Source organism: Hyperoodon ampullatus (genome assembly GCF_949752795.1).
Source record: "Hyperoodon ampullatus genome assembly, chromosome: 20".
NCBI lineage: Eukaryota > Metazoa > Chordata > Mammalia > Artiodactyla > Ziphiidae > Hyperoodon > Hyperoodon ampullatus.
The window spans coordinates 15,322,109-15,340,067 of record NC_136933.1 but is presented as its reverse complement, the minus strand read 5'-3'; the positions used below and the strand labels follow the sequence as shown (position 1 = coordinate 15,340,067).

At 44.1% G+C, this 17,959-nt stretch overlaps 1 protein-coding gene across 1 annotated transcript in view; it reads right to left on the bottom strand.

The window, feature by feature from the left end:
* LOC307068585 (low-density lipoprotein receptor-related protein 2-like) overlaps positions 1 to 17,959 on the bottom strand; it is a gene marked incomplete at both ends in the record, with an annotated part of 41,737 nt that overhangs the window by 6,801 nt on the left and 16,977 nt on the right. The window contains 17 exons of the mRNA XM_079726541.1: positions 761 to 1,229; positions 3,556 to 3,792; positions 5,168 to 5,278; positions 6,428 to 6,553; positions 6,968 to 7,517; positions 8,371 to 8,571; positions 8,748 to 8,912; positions 9,001 to 9,202; positions 10,239 to 10,422; positions 10,811 to 11,029; positions 11,594 to 11,780; positions 12,612 to 12,796; positions 13,035 to 13,164; positions 14,036 to 14,271; positions 16,137 to 16,352; positions 16,913 to 17,107; positions 17,724 to 17,894. Of these exons, the coding sequence (XP_079582667.1) occupies positions 761 to 1,229; positions 3,556 to 3,792; positions 5,168 to 5,278; positions 6,428 to 6,553; positions 6,968 to 7,517; positions 8,371 to 8,571; positions 8,748 to 8,912; positions 9,001 to 9,202; positions 10,239 to 10,422; positions 10,811 to 11,029; positions 11,594 to 11,780; positions 12,612 to 12,796; positions 13,035 to 13,164; positions 14,036 to 14,271; positions 16,137 to 16,352; positions 16,913 to 17,107; positions 17,724 to 17,894 (3,784 nt within the window). The remainder of the gene's footprint in view (positions 1 to 760; positions 1,230 to 3,555; positions 3,793 to 5,167; positions 5,279 to 6,427; positions 6,554 to 6,967; positions 7,518 to 8,370; positions 8,572 to 8,747; positions 8,913 to 9,000; positions 9,203 to 10,238; positions 10,423 to 10,810; positions 11,030 to 11,593; positions 11,781 to 12,611; positions 12,797 to 13,034; positions 13,165 to 14,035; positions 14,272 to 16,136; positions 16,353 to 16,912; positions 17,108 to 17,723; positions 17,895 to 17,959) is intronic.

Below are 17,959 nucleotides of genomic sequence, written 5' to 3'. Positions count from 1 at the left end.
ACCTCCTGTCAAGGGCTATGTTGTGTCCCCCTAAAATTCATATGTTGAAGTCTTAACCCCTAGTACCTCAGAATGTGACCATATTTGAGGATAGGGTCATCAAAGCAGTAATTATGTGAAAAGGAGGTCATTAGTGTGGGCCCTGATCCAATAGGACTGGTGTCCTTATAAGAAGAGGAGATTAGGACATGAACATGTACAGAGAGAAGACCACGTGAAGACACAGGGAGAAGTCTGCATCTACAATCCAAGGAGAAAAGCAAACCTCAGCCTCAGAAGAAACAAACCCCACTGACACATTGATTTCAAACTTCCAGCTTCCAGAACTGTGAGAAAATAAGTTTCTGTTGTCTAAGACACGCAGTCTCTGGTACTTGTTTAAGCAGCCCTAGCAAACTAACACACCTTAACAAATGTTTCCTCCAGACGGTCACTGGCCCTGACTCTGCCTCATTGGAGGGGACTCTCCTGACATCACCCCTGAGACTGTGTCACTGACTGCTGTTGAGGCAGATTTTATCTGCATAAATGCCACGTACCCCTTACAATATCGTTTGTCCCAGGTCTCACTCAAAGAGACGGTCCCAAGTATGATTTTTCCAGGTCAGCATCCAGGCTGCTTTGTTGCTCAAATCTTTTCTCAGAGGGCAAATTTCTAGAGTGGGTTCATATCTCCAATGTCATTAATCTTGTTTTAATTTTATTTAATAAGCCTTCTTTGGAATAAAATTCTCCCATGAGGACATTAGTAGCTGCTCACCGTTTTAATTTGTGTTCTCTTCTGAAATATACAAAGGCTCCCAGAAGGACCAGAACAGCTGACAGGGCTATGGTTAAGCTGAGGGCCATGTGGCCAGGGGCAGGTCTACGTGCTGCTTCTTCACAGAACTCTCCGCCGTATCCCATCAGACAGCTGCATTTTCTCAGCTCTCCTTCCATTGTACAGATTCCCCTTCCATTACAGAAATCACTGCTACAGAGCAGAAGTTTTCCCTTCTGTGAGTCCTTGGGCTGAACTCCTTCCTTGGTTTCTGGAGTCTTGCTGTCTACAGCAGGCATCAGAGGGGTTAGCGTTTTTCTGACAGGATAATTCATCGCCTTTGGACCTGGAGATTTAGCCTTGGTAGACTTGGTACCCTGGAGAGGTTGGGCAGCTTTTGGTGTCAGTCTTTTTCCAGCCTCTGACATTTTAGGTGTTGGTGTCGAATGGGTTTTATGTGGATAGGTACCTACAAAAACAGTAGGTGTGAGTGTGAGTATATACACAAGTTTGTCATTGTAAATTAAGACTATTTCAGAAGAACAAGAATTGTAGTGAACTTAACCAGATAAGTTTGAATTTATGAAATCATGATCACTACCATTACTTTTGGCTAAACAAAAAAACTATTAAAAGCTGATAAAAAACTACATATCTTAAGGCACTTAAAATACTTCGTTTTAGTGGGCTTCCCTGGTGGTGCAGTGGTTGAGAGTCTGCCTGCCGATGCAGGGGACATGGGTTCGTGCCCCGGTCCAGGAGGATCCTGCATGTTGCGGAGCGGCTGGGCCCGTGAGCCACGGCCGCTGGGCCTGCGTGTCCGGAGCCTGTGCTCTGCGGCGGGAGAGGCCACAGCAGTGAGAGGCCCACGTACCGCAAAAAACAAAAACAAAAAAACTTGGTTTCAGGACCAGTGTAGTCTATCATACCAATCTGTCTTCAAATGATGGTGAGCAGAATTTTAGCCAAGGTCAATCCCACCAGTTACAAAAATGTTTTACTCTATAAGGATGAGTGTAGTAGATCGAAGCAGTAAATATCCAGACTAGAAGGATTAGGTTTATTGGTAAATATTTCAAATTTTTTGAGTCCAAGTAAACTACGTTTATCAAGATGTACAAGTTGCAAATATTGAACCAGATTTGATGGCAGTGTGGGAGGGGCATTCATAAAGCAGGGAGTAGGCAACAGGGTTCTAACCAAAGAGGAATCCAAGAGTTAAGTTTGTGTTTAAGGCATTTCACCATATTCTCTGTCACTGTTGGCACAAGTATTATTCCTCACATGGAAGACAGAAGTACCAGGAGTAAAAACAGCAGAATTGGCAAAAAAACTACTTCTTGCCTCTGCCCTAAGCTGGCATCACAGGAGGATTTCCACTCCTGGGCATTTAGGGTCCTTGATGGTAGGGTACATCCAGAGGAAGTCAGCCTAATCTTATACACCCAGTGCCATTTCCCCCAAAAAAGCTTTATGTAAAAGTCAGGGTGAAATCATTAAGAAGCAGAGTCAGTACTTGGGCCTGGGTCATCAAGAATGGAAGAGCAAGAGAAGGCTAGGTTAGGTCAGGTTTCTGGTTTCATTTTAAACCAGAAACCTAGCCTAACCTAAAGGGTAAAGGTGATAAATTTCTCACTCATTTACCCCCATCCTTGAGTCACTGCCAACACAGCACTTTCAACAAAACCACCCTTATTTGCTAAAAAATAGAATCAACTCTGGGAATCAAAATCGCTCATCTTTCCTATTTAAGATGAAGTGTTTAGAGGTAATAAGTGGTCTTCCAGTTAGTCAGGTTTTAGGGAAACAAGAATTTAAGTTGAGAAGTCAAGGAGAACTCTTCACTGTAAGGCTCCTTTTCCAAATCTCTTCCTTTACTGGTTATGACCAGTTTCGGTACCAAGCCCACTGTCTCTTTGACTCTACAGTGAAGGGGACTTTGATACCAACGGAGCTATAGCTGGTGGTTCCAGCAGAATTAGGTATTTTGGTCACTTAGCTGACTGGCCACGGTGACATCTTCCCATGAAGGCATGATTTGGAACAATATTTCTGTAACAACCATCTGAGGCTAGCATTTAAGTACTAACATGACGGTGTTATACACTAATATGACAGCTTTCTACACATTCTCTTGGATTCCTTAACAACTCTATGAGATAGAAAGTGCTATTTCCACATTAAAAAGGGGGAACCAAGACAAGTCAAATAGTTTGCCCATGGGCTTCCTTGGTGGCGCAGTGGTTGAGAGTCTGCCTGCTGATGCAGGGGATACGGGTTTGTGCCCCGGTCTGGGAAGATCCCACATGCCGTGGAGCGGCTGGGCCTGTGAGCCATGGCCGCTGAGCCTGCGCGTCCGGAGCCTGTGCTCCGCAACGGGAGAGGCCACAGCAGTGAGAGGCCCGCGTGCCGCAAAAAAAAAAAAAAAAGTTTACCCAACTGCTTACCCCCTAGGCGATGCTCACTATTGTGATCAGTTTCCATGGACTGAATCAGATCTGGGTTAGATGAGTGCTCTTTCAGACAAAATACACTGTTGAGCCCTGTGGAGCACACTCTCATACAGCCTACTGTAAAATCAAATCAGCGGGGACATAAGCTTTTCACAGAGTCCACATAATCTATATCCAATTGCCCCCAGTTAGAAGTTTCATATTGTTCAGTTTCAAGAGTACACAGTGAGAAGGAAGTAACAGTTTAAAGGATAAAATCTTGAGGGACACTGTGGAATTAGATATTACTAAAGGTAAATCACCATGGTGACCAGTGGTGGGTCCTGGGTGGGAGTTACTCACAGTCCATTTCATCAGATCCATCCAGACAGTCAGCACGACCATCACAAACCTGCGCCACAGAAATGCATTTCTGACCATCCTTACAGGATTGTGACGGTGCAGAGCATCGGACAGCTTCAATACATTTCTTTACGTCAGCCAAGTAGTACCCACTGGGACATTTACAAGTCTGTCCTTCCGGGTTTGGTAAACAGATATGGCTGCATCCTCCATTGTCTTTTGAGCAACGGTTACTACCTGTGGATCCCCACCCCCCCAAAAAAAATATTGATTTAGACTATTTCAGAAGGGTCTCCTGCAAACTTTTGCAAATAGACTATCAGAGTTAGAGGACCCAGATGTTTTTTCCCAGAGTAGGTAGCTTTTCAATTTAATTCGTTTTAGCCAACTAAATACCAAGTAATTGGTGATTCTTCTTCATGGATAAGGATGGTTTTAGAAGGCCAGGAGTTCAGACAAAGGACCAGCTTAAGAAAACTTGAGGTGAACTCTGGCCCATCCAAGATCCACTGTAAGTTCTCTTTCCCCTTTGCACCACGTAGCCAACATCGGAACTAGAAGGGCCTTAGAAATAAAGCTCTCTTTAGATGCGAACATGGAGGCTGTGGTCTCTCTCATCCCTCTAAGAGTCACAGATACAGAGAACAGATGGGTGGTTGCTAGGGGTGGGGGTTGGAGGGTCGGGGACAGGAGTCTGATTAAGTCAGCCATTTATAACTAAGGCTTCTATCTCAAGCCTTGACTTCTAGTGGTTTTACCTCTTGACATATTCCAGGAATTCTGGAATATATTATGGATATATTGAAGATAAAATGTACTTCAGAGGTGACAGGGACCCTCCTTCTGGTTCTCAGAAGTAAGTGATAGACCATCATCACTTGGATGACAATTTATTACACTGAAGAATTCTAAAAAGGTTCTCCCCACAAAGCCAAGACTTCAGGAGTTTAAGCATGACTCATACTGGTTTATAAAGTTTAGCTTTCAAAAACCAACCAGTGGAGCAGCACTCCCTTAAGACTAATACACCCATCATATATGGTAGTGATAGGTATGGTTAACTATTTAACACTAATTATTGTTGGTGTTTATCTCAACTAGGAAGAGATTTCATCTATTACTATGTTAAGCCCAGCATCACCCTCCTCAAACACTCAGTTAGGCATCTGTGTCTATAAGAAAGGTGGAGAAACACATCTGAGCACCTGGAGTTGATATATCAAAGTTAACATCACAAGTAGATACAAGTGACAATGAGTAGAATGAAGACCAGTTCACTTTAGAACTAAAAGGGGATTTCGATTATATCACAGCTGTAATTCAGTCTACAGTAAGAGAACTTAAAATAGAACCCAAGTGTACCAAACCCCAGCCCAACATCCTTACCACCATTGTGTCTACTAGCTCCATAACAGGACTAGCTATATACCAGAACCAGACCATACATAATGCATAAAGATAAGAGTTATGCAGATCTACAGGAATGTGCCAGAGAAATATTTTAATGGGAAACACAAAGATATTCCAAGGAGATATTGCAGGATGGAACAATCCCTTCATGGGGAAATTCAATAGACTTCAGTGTTGTTATAATCACTGCAAGGTTGCTTACCCTGTTGGCTAAGTTTACTATAAACTTTTAAATCCACAATCTTCTGGTCTACTTGGAACCACTGGTTTTCTGAAAGTTCTGCTTTGCTGTACCAAACTTTATTGATTTGGGCTGAAACAAAAGCCAGTGAACAATCATTAACAGAAGTGATATTTTATCTTATGGTCATTTCCTAGGCAAAGACCATTGCTCAGTATGAAAACTGTCACTCATCTGCAAAAATTCCAGGTGAATAACAAGGGTTTTAAGAAGAGACGTGCATTTTTCTAAATCTTGTTTCTGGGAAGAAACTTCAAGATCAGTAAAAAAACAGTTCTATGGCTTTGCTGAAAATAAAGTCTGGTGGAAGTTACATCCAGCACATTGATATACATCCAAATATAAAGACAGAAAATTAGGATACACCTAATTAGGAGACACCTAATGTCTCCTAATTAGGAGACACCTAAAATTAGGAGACACCTAAATGCAGCTCGTGCGATTGATGGATAATGATTTTAAACATTGCTCTAGAACAATATTTCTGAAAATGGCTTGTCTGCAACAAGAGTCACCAGGGGATCTTAAAATAAATGGCAAAGGTCTCACCACATACCTAATAATTTGCATCTTTGGGGTAGGATCTGACAACTTATTTTTGCAATTTTCATGAGACCAGCCCAACTGGTCAATGGACCAACATTGGGAAATATAAAGAGACAGATTTACTTTAAGCAGCATTTTCCAGTTTTTACCAAATCTAGACTAGTCAGAAATAATATACTAGAGTACTGTGGTTTAGACAATCTCTTTGAATACTAGAAATACCTTGCAAGTATAGAATGCTCTACAGTTCATCTAGTACTTTCACGTGTACTTCGTCAACTGAGACAGGTACACTTCCTTCATGTTATAGGTAAGGTGTTACAGCTACTAACTGACAAAGCAGTTTTACCACCTATTTCCCATTCCTGACCCAGTTATGTCTGTACCATACCCGGGTGTCCTCCAAAGCCAAGAGCCTCATATGACAGCCAGAAATCTCAGGCAGAACAGGATTAAGCATATTCATATATATAAAGAATAACCAAATAAGTAAAAGCTCCTCTAAAGCACAGAATCACTATTAACATATACATGTTAAATTAGGGAAGTTGCTTAGCTATTCTTCCAAAAGAAAGGCACTGCCAAAGATCAGTGCTAAGCAGTAGCAGCTTCACTTTAGATACCCACTAGTTAATTCAGCTCACAAAGACAATCAGTTGTAGAGTTAAGACCTACCATCATCCACTGTGCTCCAGAACATCATGCCTTGGCCATACGTAAAGAGGTTAAGGCCCTGAATTCCTCTGCGGTCTAGTCTGTATCTAGAGCCATCCTGTTGAATACTTTCTATGAGTCCTCTCCCTAGAAGGAGAGGTTCAGTTAATTTCTTGGGGCCCAAACAGCTGTACTCCATCCTGTAGCTCTTTATGTCTTGTCCTGCCTCCTCTCCAGGAGATCACTGTCTGCCATGCATTTTTTGAAGACCAGTTCTTATTTATTCTACTCTAACAGTAATACACAAAGATTTGCTCATGCATATTTGTTAAGTTCTTGATTTCATTCCTTCACCAAAAGGCAACGGCAGGACTCTCTGGGCTACCATATGCTGCTCAGGATGGGGAATGATTGTATTTGTTTAGAAGGTGGTGCAGAAAATGTAAACTCAGACCTAAAAGCTATTTGAAGTTATAGCTGAAGACCAGAAAGCAGAACATCTCTATTTCTCTGGCAGGGTCCCTCACACTCAGATTTAGGGTGTAGAAGATAACTGCTTACCAGGATCAGCCCAGTACAATCGGGTCCCTGCATCAGAAAAGGTCAGGCCCACAGGGACCTGGGGTTTCTGCCAGAGCACCTTCCTCTTGCTGCCATCCATGGAGGCACATTCAATGCTGGAGCCACGCCTACCGTCATCCTGGGGACCCAGGTCCACAAAGCACATGACTGCAGTCGGGGGGTGGAGCACGACAGAGGTGGGGCGGTGAAGACTTTCACTGAGCAAGACCGTGGCATACTGGCCTTTGGAGGAAGCTACGTTGATGTAAGGATTCTCACTGTCAATCCAGTATACGTGTCCACTCAACCAGTCCACAGCAAGGTCAATCACTGTGCCCTCCACAGATATGATTTTCCTCCAAGAGAGCTTTCCAGATTCTTTGAGCCTCAGTAGCCAGATATCACCCTTATTCAACTCAGACAGGTAGAGTACCTTCTCCTGGACAAGGTAGTCCATTGATGCAAGCTGGTTCACATTGGTAAAGGGAAGAAGCCTATGTTCTGGTAAAGTTGCTCGTCCTCCTGAAGCTTCTAGATTTTTCAGATAAATCTATGGGAAAAAAATTAAGTGGATGGCACCAGTTGAGTCTAATTTAATTCTTCATCTTGATCTTGCTGTTAAGATACTTAAATTCAGATTTTCATATAGTCTATCGTCTAAAAGCAGATCGTACTTCCCTCCCTTCCTGGAGCTTCAAGCACTTAAAATTCCTTGAATCCATGTGCTTTGAAGATTTACTCCTCTGTGAAAGGCCCTCCCCTTAATTTTTAAAATTTTTATTGAGATAAAATTGACATATAACACTGCGTGAGTTTACGGTGTACAACGTGTAGATTTGATACACTCATATGTTAAAGACCCTCCTCTTTAAATGAGATTCCACTTTTAAGATCTTACTGAAACTGAAGTCGGTCTTCCAACCCCAAAATATGTTTTGTCATTTTAAAATGCCGAAGTCGACAAGTCCTCTGGATGGTAGAAGGTAGGGGTGAATTGCTTGTTACTACCTTTTACCCTCCTATGATTTAAGAAAAGTTCCCTCACAAAATGTGCTTGCCCCTAGGCTAGAACCCAGCCGAGTTGCTTGTATTTGGAATTACTCTACATCATCAGCTAGGTGCTTGGACAACTCAACCGAGTTAAACACACTGTCAGATTCCTAACCTCATTGTGTTCTGAGGTACTAAGCATTTCTTAAGGAATTTGAGTAGAAGTGGTCTTCATTTCATAGCTACCTTGTTTTGGTCATCATAACTCCCAGCACACAGTGACTATTCAAATTTAAATTGCATTTGAAGAATATTCCAAGGGGAATTCTCTTGAATTCAAGAGAATTCAAGTTACTCAAAGTCTGAAACAGACTGAGGCCCAAGCACAGACATGTGACAGGATAGGACAGTACCTGCATGATAACTGTGGGCAACCCAAGGAACAGAAACGCAGACTCCTTGAGTGGAACACAGTTGATGCCATCATCTGCAAGCACGAGTCCAACTGGGCAACGACAGCTTCCCTTGGATTGCGGGCTCAGAAGGCACAAGTGAGAACATCCAGTGTCCAGACAAGGATTCGAAGACCTGGGCTGTAGCACTTCGTGCATTATCTGGAAGAAAACAGCTAGATGTCACTCTGCATTGCCGAATCCTTCAAAATGGCAAGTGGTTCAATCTTGCCGTTTAGTCATTATAGATGGATGTCACTACAGTTTGTCCTTGGGCAGCTCATACACATAGCCTTTCCAGGGAGGATCGGGGATATTTTGAAACGTAAACTATAGACCTTAAGTCCATAAGGCTGCTCCAAACGCTTGATGAGGACAGCCCTGTTCTTGCCCGTCGTCTTTTTCATGCGCTGTACTGTTCTCGTCTTCATTTCAGACCAGAAGACTTCATCTTCAAACACAGCAACCAAAAAGGGGCTCTTGATTTGTGTTAGCTGCAACATCTAAAATGGTGATGGTGAGGTTCCCGGGGTGAGTTTTACACAAGGCACATGACATCTCACACCAGCCTAATACCAAAAGAACACTTACGCGAATACCAGTACCGTCTAGATTGACAGAGCCAATGCAGTGAAATTTGTCATCAGACCAGAATATCTTCCAACTCATCTTGTCGAGAGCTATGCTAGTTGGCCAGCCAAGACCTTGATTGAGGAGTATTTTTCTGCTGCTCCCATCCATTCCAGCTTGTTTTATTTGAGGTTCTCCTCCAGTTTCAGACCAGTACATTAACCTATGTGGATAAGTCAGCCTTGAGATAAAGTGTTACCTCATGGAAAATAACATCCGTTCATTCCTTAAAACACTGATTTACAGCCTAATTATTTCTTTCCCTCAAAATTAAATGTGGTCTGTGCCTTAAGCATAATTTGTAAGATAGTAAAACGTTTTCCTTGAAATTTTATGGTGATTGTTTATTTATCACTTAGGGATAAAATACCTATAATGACAGCTGTACAAAAAGTCTAAGAAATATATTAGTCCCTAGCCTGGAAAATATCAATCTTTTCTGGGCTAGCCAATCTTTTGGGAACCTGCCAGTCTTTTCTGGACTAGCAAGTAGGCTAGTTCCACATGCAGATGTGTGCCTCAGAACTCATTCTTGGCCACCAAGTCATTAGATGCATCAGGAAGCTCCTGCCAATTTCCTGAGAACTACGTTACCAGATTCCTGGTTGGAGGTATTGAAAAGGTGAGAAAAGCAGAGGGAAGGTATCTGGTCTGGGTCACCTCTGGATCCCGAGTGTTGCTCTGTCTTGTTCTTACATTTGATACACATGGCCATCCCAATCAGGGCTTAGCTCAGACAAGTTGGAAATGCTGTCTACAAGTTCCTGGCCCTTGCAGAGGGAAGGGCTCTAGACAAAAGAACCCAGGCTCCACCCACACACCCGATTACTCTGCCCCCATCACCACCACCAATCACATTACTGTAAATTAAACACAATCCTTAGTTTCATTCTCCCTCCTCCTGCCATTTTAAAGCCATAATAATTTTCCACTCTGAGGTATATTTGTTTATTTTAGCAAAAGAAAGTATAGATGGGCCACCAGGTGAGCACACCTACATCTCACTTTCCGGAAATAAAGGACTTTTTCCAGGAGCTTTCAAAACAACTATGTATGGTTGACTCACATCGTCATAAGATCTAAAATAAAGTCAGATAAGGTTTCTGTTCACTCGTTCTGTGTTGAGGGAACACAACCAAAGTAGAACTAAAGAAGAACAACAAACAGACTTGACCAGGCATTGTGACACCTGGACTCACCCATTTAGGGGATCTAAAGCCAAAGATCGTGGTTGGTTCAAGTCATTGTCCAGGACGATCGTGTACTCAGATTTTCCTCTCCAAACAGCAGTCAACTGAATTGCTAAAATCTGACCAGCTGTCCCATCTGTCCAGTAGAGATTCCTCCCAATCCAGTCAACTGCTATATAGTCTGACTTTATTCCTGAAGAAAGGAAACCATTCAACATGTGTACTTAGGTTAAATTATAGGTTTTTACAAGCTTGAAGCTCACAGGCATCAGACTTGCATGCCATGTTAATTCATTTTCCAACTGGTATATGCATCTCCATCAGAACAGTCTTCATTTAAATGTTCCCAAAGTACTATTTGTAGAGGAAGATGACCATTATGAGTAATGATCACTGACTTATTGTTGGACTTCATATCTATTGCGATGCATCTTCTCATTTCTAAGCAACTAGCAAGGCTTGATCCCTTTTTGTTAAGGAGGTATAAACCAATGTTTAGAAAGTTCATCACCACTCATCTTATTTTTCATGCTGCGTGTATTTAGTAAGGGCAAGATGAGAGTCTCTATAAGGGGACATACCTTTCACCACAGTCCCTTTCTTCTTTGTGTCCATGCTTATCCATCTAATACTTTCCGCACTGGTATCGGTCCAGAAGACTTTCTGATCCACTAAGTCATAGTCAATAGAGAAAATAATCAGGTTCTTGTCTATAGTTGCCAGAATATCTTCTTTTAAGCTCCTCAATCCATAGAGGAGTAGCTTAAACTGAATTGCCACAAGCAGGATCGGTTCAGTACCTGTCAAAAAAGAACTGCTTTCTTAAGGAGTTTGAACAGGGAACCCAGCACTGCTAAGGAATCAGAGGACAAAGTAGTTTTTGCCTTCTCATTGCCAAGGCTGTGAAACCATCTAGCTGGCATCTAAGTAGTTCTTTCCTTCATGTAATGGTTAAGCTAATACCCATGGTTTGAAGATACTCAGAATAAAGGCATAATTAGCTTAAATTGAAAACCACATTTACAACTAAATATTTGGGGGTAGTTGGGTAGGAAAGAAGTGCTTTTCAGGGCTTTGGATATTTATTCTAACTTCTGGTAAGGCTGACCCATGCATACAGAGGTTCAAGTATGATTTTCTTATAATAATGCCTTATTGGTAGATACTTTCAGACTTGAATTCAGTCTGAAATACGAAGTATAAAAAGGGAGCTTTGGGATTGTGCAAGTCTTGTTCTGAAGACAGATAAAGCAGGCAGGAGCACTTACGACCTAAGAAAGAGAGATGTGCATTGGTTTTCCTGGACGATTTAGGACCTCCAAACTCTGGACCCACAGCTTAGGAGATACTCCCAGCTCGTTTACCTGTTGCTTTACAGGTATGGCCATCAGGCTCCAGCGAGTAGCCAGGATGACAGGTGCAGCTGTAGGAGCCCTTGGTGTTGATACAGGTCTGACTGCAAGGCTGACCACCCAGTCTCTGGCATTCATCCACATCCTCGCAGATTCGGCCACTGCTTTTCAGCTCAAAGCCTCGCTCACAAGCACATACCTGAGAGAGGTTGGAAAACATGAAGACTTTCTGAAGACAAGTACAATATTGATAAAAGGACCTCAGCCTTGATATAAAAAGCACACGGCGATACAATCGATGTCAGCACCTCAAACCGTTCCTGGAACCGACTTCATCTCGAATGCAGTCACTCTCTCCATCTCCTGCCGCACACCCCACACCCCTGCCACCACCAGGGGCCCCAAGTTATCAAAGGTGCCCAGTTTAGCCCAGGACGCCCAGACCCCAGCAGAATCCGTTAAGTGAGGAGACTCGTAGACTTCACTGAACTGGTTTTCTGCCAATAGAGATGTTACTAGGACCAGACATCAGCACAGTTTTCTTCCACTTGCCCATCAGAATCAAGTTCACCATGTCTAGCCACCCAATAATGCCAGACTAGAACACGGACAGTCCTCCATTGAAGGGGAAGTCATATTCTAAACACCCACATGGAAAGGACTTCCACATGGATATGTACTCAACTTCCTGAGCCGCAGCATGGTGGGGAGTTGTTTGGCTCTTGGGACAATCCCCCCAAAACTTGTTGCTTCACCCTGAATGTCACCCAGCGCTCATAGATGGCATGGGAAGCACCACCATAGGAGAGCTTCTGGAGCCGGGTAGTAGGGTTCCAGAAGCCATGAGATAGGAAAGGAGCTAGCAGGACTCAGCAGAAAGGCTCAAGCACAGGGACATGGGTGGACAGGTCAGCACGGCTCTGCCGTGTAAGACTCAGCGTGTAGGGAGCAGACACCCTGAATGAGAACAGCACCCCTTTCCCTACACCAAGTCTCTAGCTGCCAGAGCATAGGAACTGAAGCAACTCACAGGCCCACGTGGGGATGGGTAGCAGGTGTGGAAACACTGTCTCTGGCTGCACGTGGACGACGAGCACTGCTCGCCTTCATCGGAGCCGTCGGCACAGTCCTCCTTCCCATCACACACCAGGCTGAGGTCCAGGCAGGCAGAGGAGCGGCACTGGAACTCGGAACTCCCGCAGTTCTCCGAGGGGCCTGGAGAGGATGACTTTCTGCCTTTATAGTCAAACCACCCCCTGCACCCCACTCCCCGCCAAACATCCCTCCCACAGCAAGGCTCTCTCCCGTGCATACAGTCCGGATGCCTCCATCCTGGCAAAGGGATGGATTTCAGGTCCTGCAGCATTTGCTCGCTGAGCTGGGTTCCCACGCTGAGATGCAGCAAGCAGCAGGCGCCCCTTTGAAGCCATCTGCCTTCTCCCCCTGCACTTACATCCGGCCTCATCACTGCCGTCCCTGCAGTCACTCTGCCCATCACAGCGCCAGGGCTCAGGCACGCACTGGTCTCCACTGGCACAGGGCCACTGCCTCGAGCCACAGCGAAGCTCCTCGGGGTCACAGTCCTGAGGAGACAGCGAGCGACTTGGTCAACACCACCTGCATTCAGAGCCCAGAAGGGTCCTCAGAGGACGAGGAAGCCTGGGTTACAAGACAACCCTCAAGTCCCTTCTGCAAGGAGACCAGAGCCTGAAAAGTTGGGTGACATGGTTTATAAGAAACTCCTTCCGCAGCTGGAGTTTAGGCAAGGAACTGTAGGTGATACCAACGTGGGTGGGAAAGTGGGAAGAAATCTCTTGTTTTGCAAACTGAGCATCCAGGAAGCCTTAATTTCATTTAAGAAGCATAAGCAAAAAAAAGTCTGCTCTAGAAACTCTTCTCTAGAATTCGCACCATTTCTAACGCACACTCCAGCATTTTGCACCTAATCTGACTTGGATTCTCAGATCTGGTGCAGGATGTCTGGTACAGGAGGGAAGGATATCTCAGATCTGTGCATCTGCTACACCCCAGCCCCTCAGACACTACTCGTTTTACTGATGAGGAAATAGAGCATCAGGGTATAAGTGCTTTCTTAAGGTCAAATGCAAGCAGTAGGTTCAAACCCGGGCTGCACTGCATACGATGCAGGAGCATCATTGTACGTCTTGATGACTGTTAGGTGGAGCTTCAAAGCATCTCTCTAAGCAGGACATTTAAGCCACGACCATCAAGACCTAACACTTGCAAACCTCCCATAAAGACCTCTTACAGGTTTGACTTTCAACAAGAGGTTCTTAACACTTTGGACACTTTGATGTAGTTATGAGTGGCTTTCTGGGCAGGAGTTGTGGGAGACTTCTCTGTTCTTGCGTTTTCCCAAGTTTTCTGTGAGGAAGCATGTGTTACTGTTACAATTAGAAGTCTACTGTGTTTTTCTGAAAGAGAGTGGGTTACCTTCTCATCAGTTCCATCTTTGCAGTCTAAGTCGTGGTCACATATCCAGTCTGCCAACACACACTCTCCACTCCTCGGGCACTTCACCTCCCCTGACGGGCATGGCAGGGGCCAGGCAGAACAGCCCTCTTCATCCGAGTGGTCCAGGCAGTCCCGGTTCCCATCGCAACGCAGGGAAGAAGATATACATTGGCCATTCTCACATTTAAATTCAGATGCACTGCATTTTTCATGAACTGAAAAACAAAGCTCTAGGTAAGAACTCAGCCAGATGGAGAAGCAATTTGATGGCAAATAAAATGACTTGAAGACTCTCAGTCTTCTGCTGTCACCTTGGGAACTAAGCCCCAGCAGGTATTAGGGCAGGAAGGTGGTTCAACTAGAGTGTTAGGGCAGAAAAGGCCTACTAAGCTAGCCCAGAAAATCCTCTTTGTATTGGAAAACGAGGGCTGAGGGACAGGGATGGGAGGACTGTAGAAGGATGCTGGGATAGGCAGGGTAGTGGGATTCCCCTCTGAAATCCTAATGTCACGCATGAAAAAAGAGATTCTCCCATAATACCCAACAGACCCTACAACTTATGTTCTTGGACTCAGTTCCTCTAGACAGAAGTTCATTGGCTTGATTCAAGAAAAAGAGGGCTTCCCTGGTGGCGCAGTGGTTGAGAGTCCGCCTGCCGATGCAGGGGACACAAGTTTGTGCCCTGGTCCAGGAGGATCCCACATGCCGCGGAGCGGCTGGGCCCGTGAGCCATGGCCACTGAGCCTGCGCGTCCGGAGCCTGTGCTCCGCAACGGGAGAGGCCACAACAGTGAGAGGCCCGCGTACCGCAAAAAAAAAAAAAAAAAAAAAAAAAAAAAGAAAAGAAAAAGAGTCAGGCCCTAGGCAAAACTATACATATGAATTGAGAAGTAAATTATACCTTGGGTTCCTCCCTACTTCTTTCTTGTACCTCTTGCCTCCTGATGTTCTCCTAAAGCCCAAGTGCATTCACATCCTCTGGTTACCCACTCAGCCACCTTCACATCCAAATCCATCATGGTGCCTTACCTGGCCTCCTCTTCTTTTCACTTCAGTTCTCCAAATTCCCTCTTCTACCCTAATCCCACAACATGGTTAAGGTCTTCGAAACATGTCTTTCGGAAGAATAAAGGTAAAGATGTGCATCCCATAAAAATGAGGGGAAAGCAATGACATCTACAATGAGGTGGTCCATCCCATGAGAAGACCCAGGACCAAAATCAAAATCTTCAAGGAGGTAGCTTTTCGCCCAATGAGGAATAATACTTTATATTGATATGCAGACTGGTTGTCCACTAATAGAATTCTTCTTTCTTCTTGTCATGGAAAGGGGAATGTTACAGCATGATCACCAAGGTCCCTCTAACTCAGAAACCTTCATATTAGTCTTAACTAAGTAGCTAAGTACAGTCGATCCTCATTATTTGTGGATTCAGTATTTGCTCATTCACCTACTTGCTAAAATTTGTAACCCCCCAAATCAACACTCCCACACTTCCATGGTCACGTGAAGAGATAACACAAAGCATCAAAAATGTGAGTTGCCCAACACACGTCTTTCCAGTTGAGGCTGAACAAGGCACCGTTCTGCCTTCTTGTTTCCGTTCTCATGCGCATATAAAAAGTGTCCATTTCGGACTGTGGTTTTCACATTTTTGTACTTTTTGGTGATTTTGCTGTTTAAAATGGCCCCAACCATAGTGCTCAACTGCTGTCTGGTGCTCCTAAGGGTAAGAAGTCTATGGTGTGTCTTATGGAGAAAATACGTGCATTAGATAAGCTTTGTTCAGCATGAGTTACAGTTTGCTGTTAATGAGCAAACACTCTATGTTAAGTCATCTTTCAACAGAAACACACATAAAATAAGGTTATATACTGATTGGTTGACAAAAATGTTGTGACCAGAGACTCAAAGAAACCCACCCTGTATTTTATCTAGGAGCAATGATTCAGTATCCTTGAATTCAATGTTCATGGCAACTTTATAGAATATATAGTTATATAGAATATAACTACCATGAATAAGGAGAATCAACTGTAATGCAGTTGGAAATACTCCAAGGAACTCCCATGGAACTTACTACATCCTTGTTCATCTTTTCTGTCAGAACAGTCAGGGTTGCCATCACACAGCCAGCTCTTGGGGATACAGCGGGTCTTATTGTCACAACGCAGAGAGCAGTCTTCAACAGGCTTCCAGCAACCCAACTCGTCTGAGCCATCCAGGCACTGCCGGGCCCCATCACAGTGGTACTTCTCCTCAATGCACTTGTTTCCATCCAGACACTGGAAGACCCCTTCAATAGAAAAGGTCAAAAGCTAGCACCATATGCTCATCATACTGAAGATTTATAATTAGGTTAACTCACACTCATTCTGGAGTTTGAGGGGTAAGTAGACTGACCTTATTTGTTTGAGTTCTATATCTTAATTGATCCGTAAGTGAGCTTTAATAAAGTACTAAGGTTAATTAAGCTGAACCAGGTTCTTGAAATACTAAGGCCTCATATTGGTTTGGTTACTTTAACAACTTGTTAAAACACTACCAAGTCGGTTATAAGTGGTCCATTTAGGTCACTCTGTGCCAATATAAAGGCAGATATTGGAATACTTAGGCAAATTTGAGGGAGCAAGGAAGCAATAGTCAAATAATACCTGGCAAAACACTGTGGACTTAAATGTCATAAAATGGGCAATCATAGGATCCATGTTCTGACAGACTGGGACTTGTATCTATGAGAATTTATAGGGAAAGCAAGTGTGATTACAACAAACACTCTGGCAATTCATATCATGCACCCAAGGCTGAATCAGCATACCTGGAACAAGAGACTGAGAACAGGAGACGGTGACCCACCTGCTCTGTTGCAGAAGCGGGAACAGTTCTCTTCGTCCGAGCCGTCCCCGCAGTCCTGCTTGCCGTCGCAGAGGTACCCCCGGGAGATGCACTCCCGCCCGTCCCGACACGGCACAGAAGATCGGGTGCAGAGGAGAGGAGGTGGTGGAGGGGGTGGTGGAGGGGTGGGTGTGGCAGCTCCTTCGACCTCAGGATCTAGAATAAACCGTGTGTCAGCAGGTCAGTCCATTTGGTTTCAGCAATGGAGATGTGCCTCTACTGCCCCCCTCCCCGAAAACCCATGTCATGGCTGGGTAGCTACGTTCTTCTCTCTCATAGGAAGAAAGAATAAGGACCCTTGATCTTTTGACTACGTGTGTGGTGTGTTGGCCCATCAACTCATGGCTTTGAATTTGGGCAAAGTGTTTTCTCCTTTCAGGCCTATAAACTTTAACCTTAATTTTTTCCCTGCCTGGTAGTATATTCTAGGCATGCAAAATAAAGTAAGTTTCTGAAGACAGGGACTTGTTCTTTCTGGTTCCTGCTGTAGCATCTGATGGTCTAAGACAGGGGCCTAGAGATGCTGAGATGTCTAAGTTACACTACCAAAAGTTACCATTTAGTACTCTTCAGCAACGGTTGCAGCAACGTAATAGATTTGTTAGTAGAATAATCAAAATTGGATTTTTTACCAAACAGTTAACTTTTTATTAGCATACTTTACCACCTAAGAACTATGTGCCTATGCCTAACGCTTCTTAGCCCCCCAAATCAGGTTAAACCAGTGAATCAAAAATTACGGTAGTTTAGACAGCAGGGGGAGTTTAGAGACCTCTAGGGAGCAGGTATAGAGGAGGAGGAACAGTTCTGTCCATCTTTGTTTCTGCTCTTCCTTGGGATTTCCAGCTGCTGCTGGCAAGAACGCCCCCTGAATCCTGTGATAGGATTTCTTCTTCTTCTGCCTCAAGATCCAGAATCAGAGTTTTGGGTGCCATGCCAAAGGCTTATATGAAAAGAGTTAAACCAGCATTAAGCAGATTAACGTGAATGACCAAGGTGCAGCTTCAA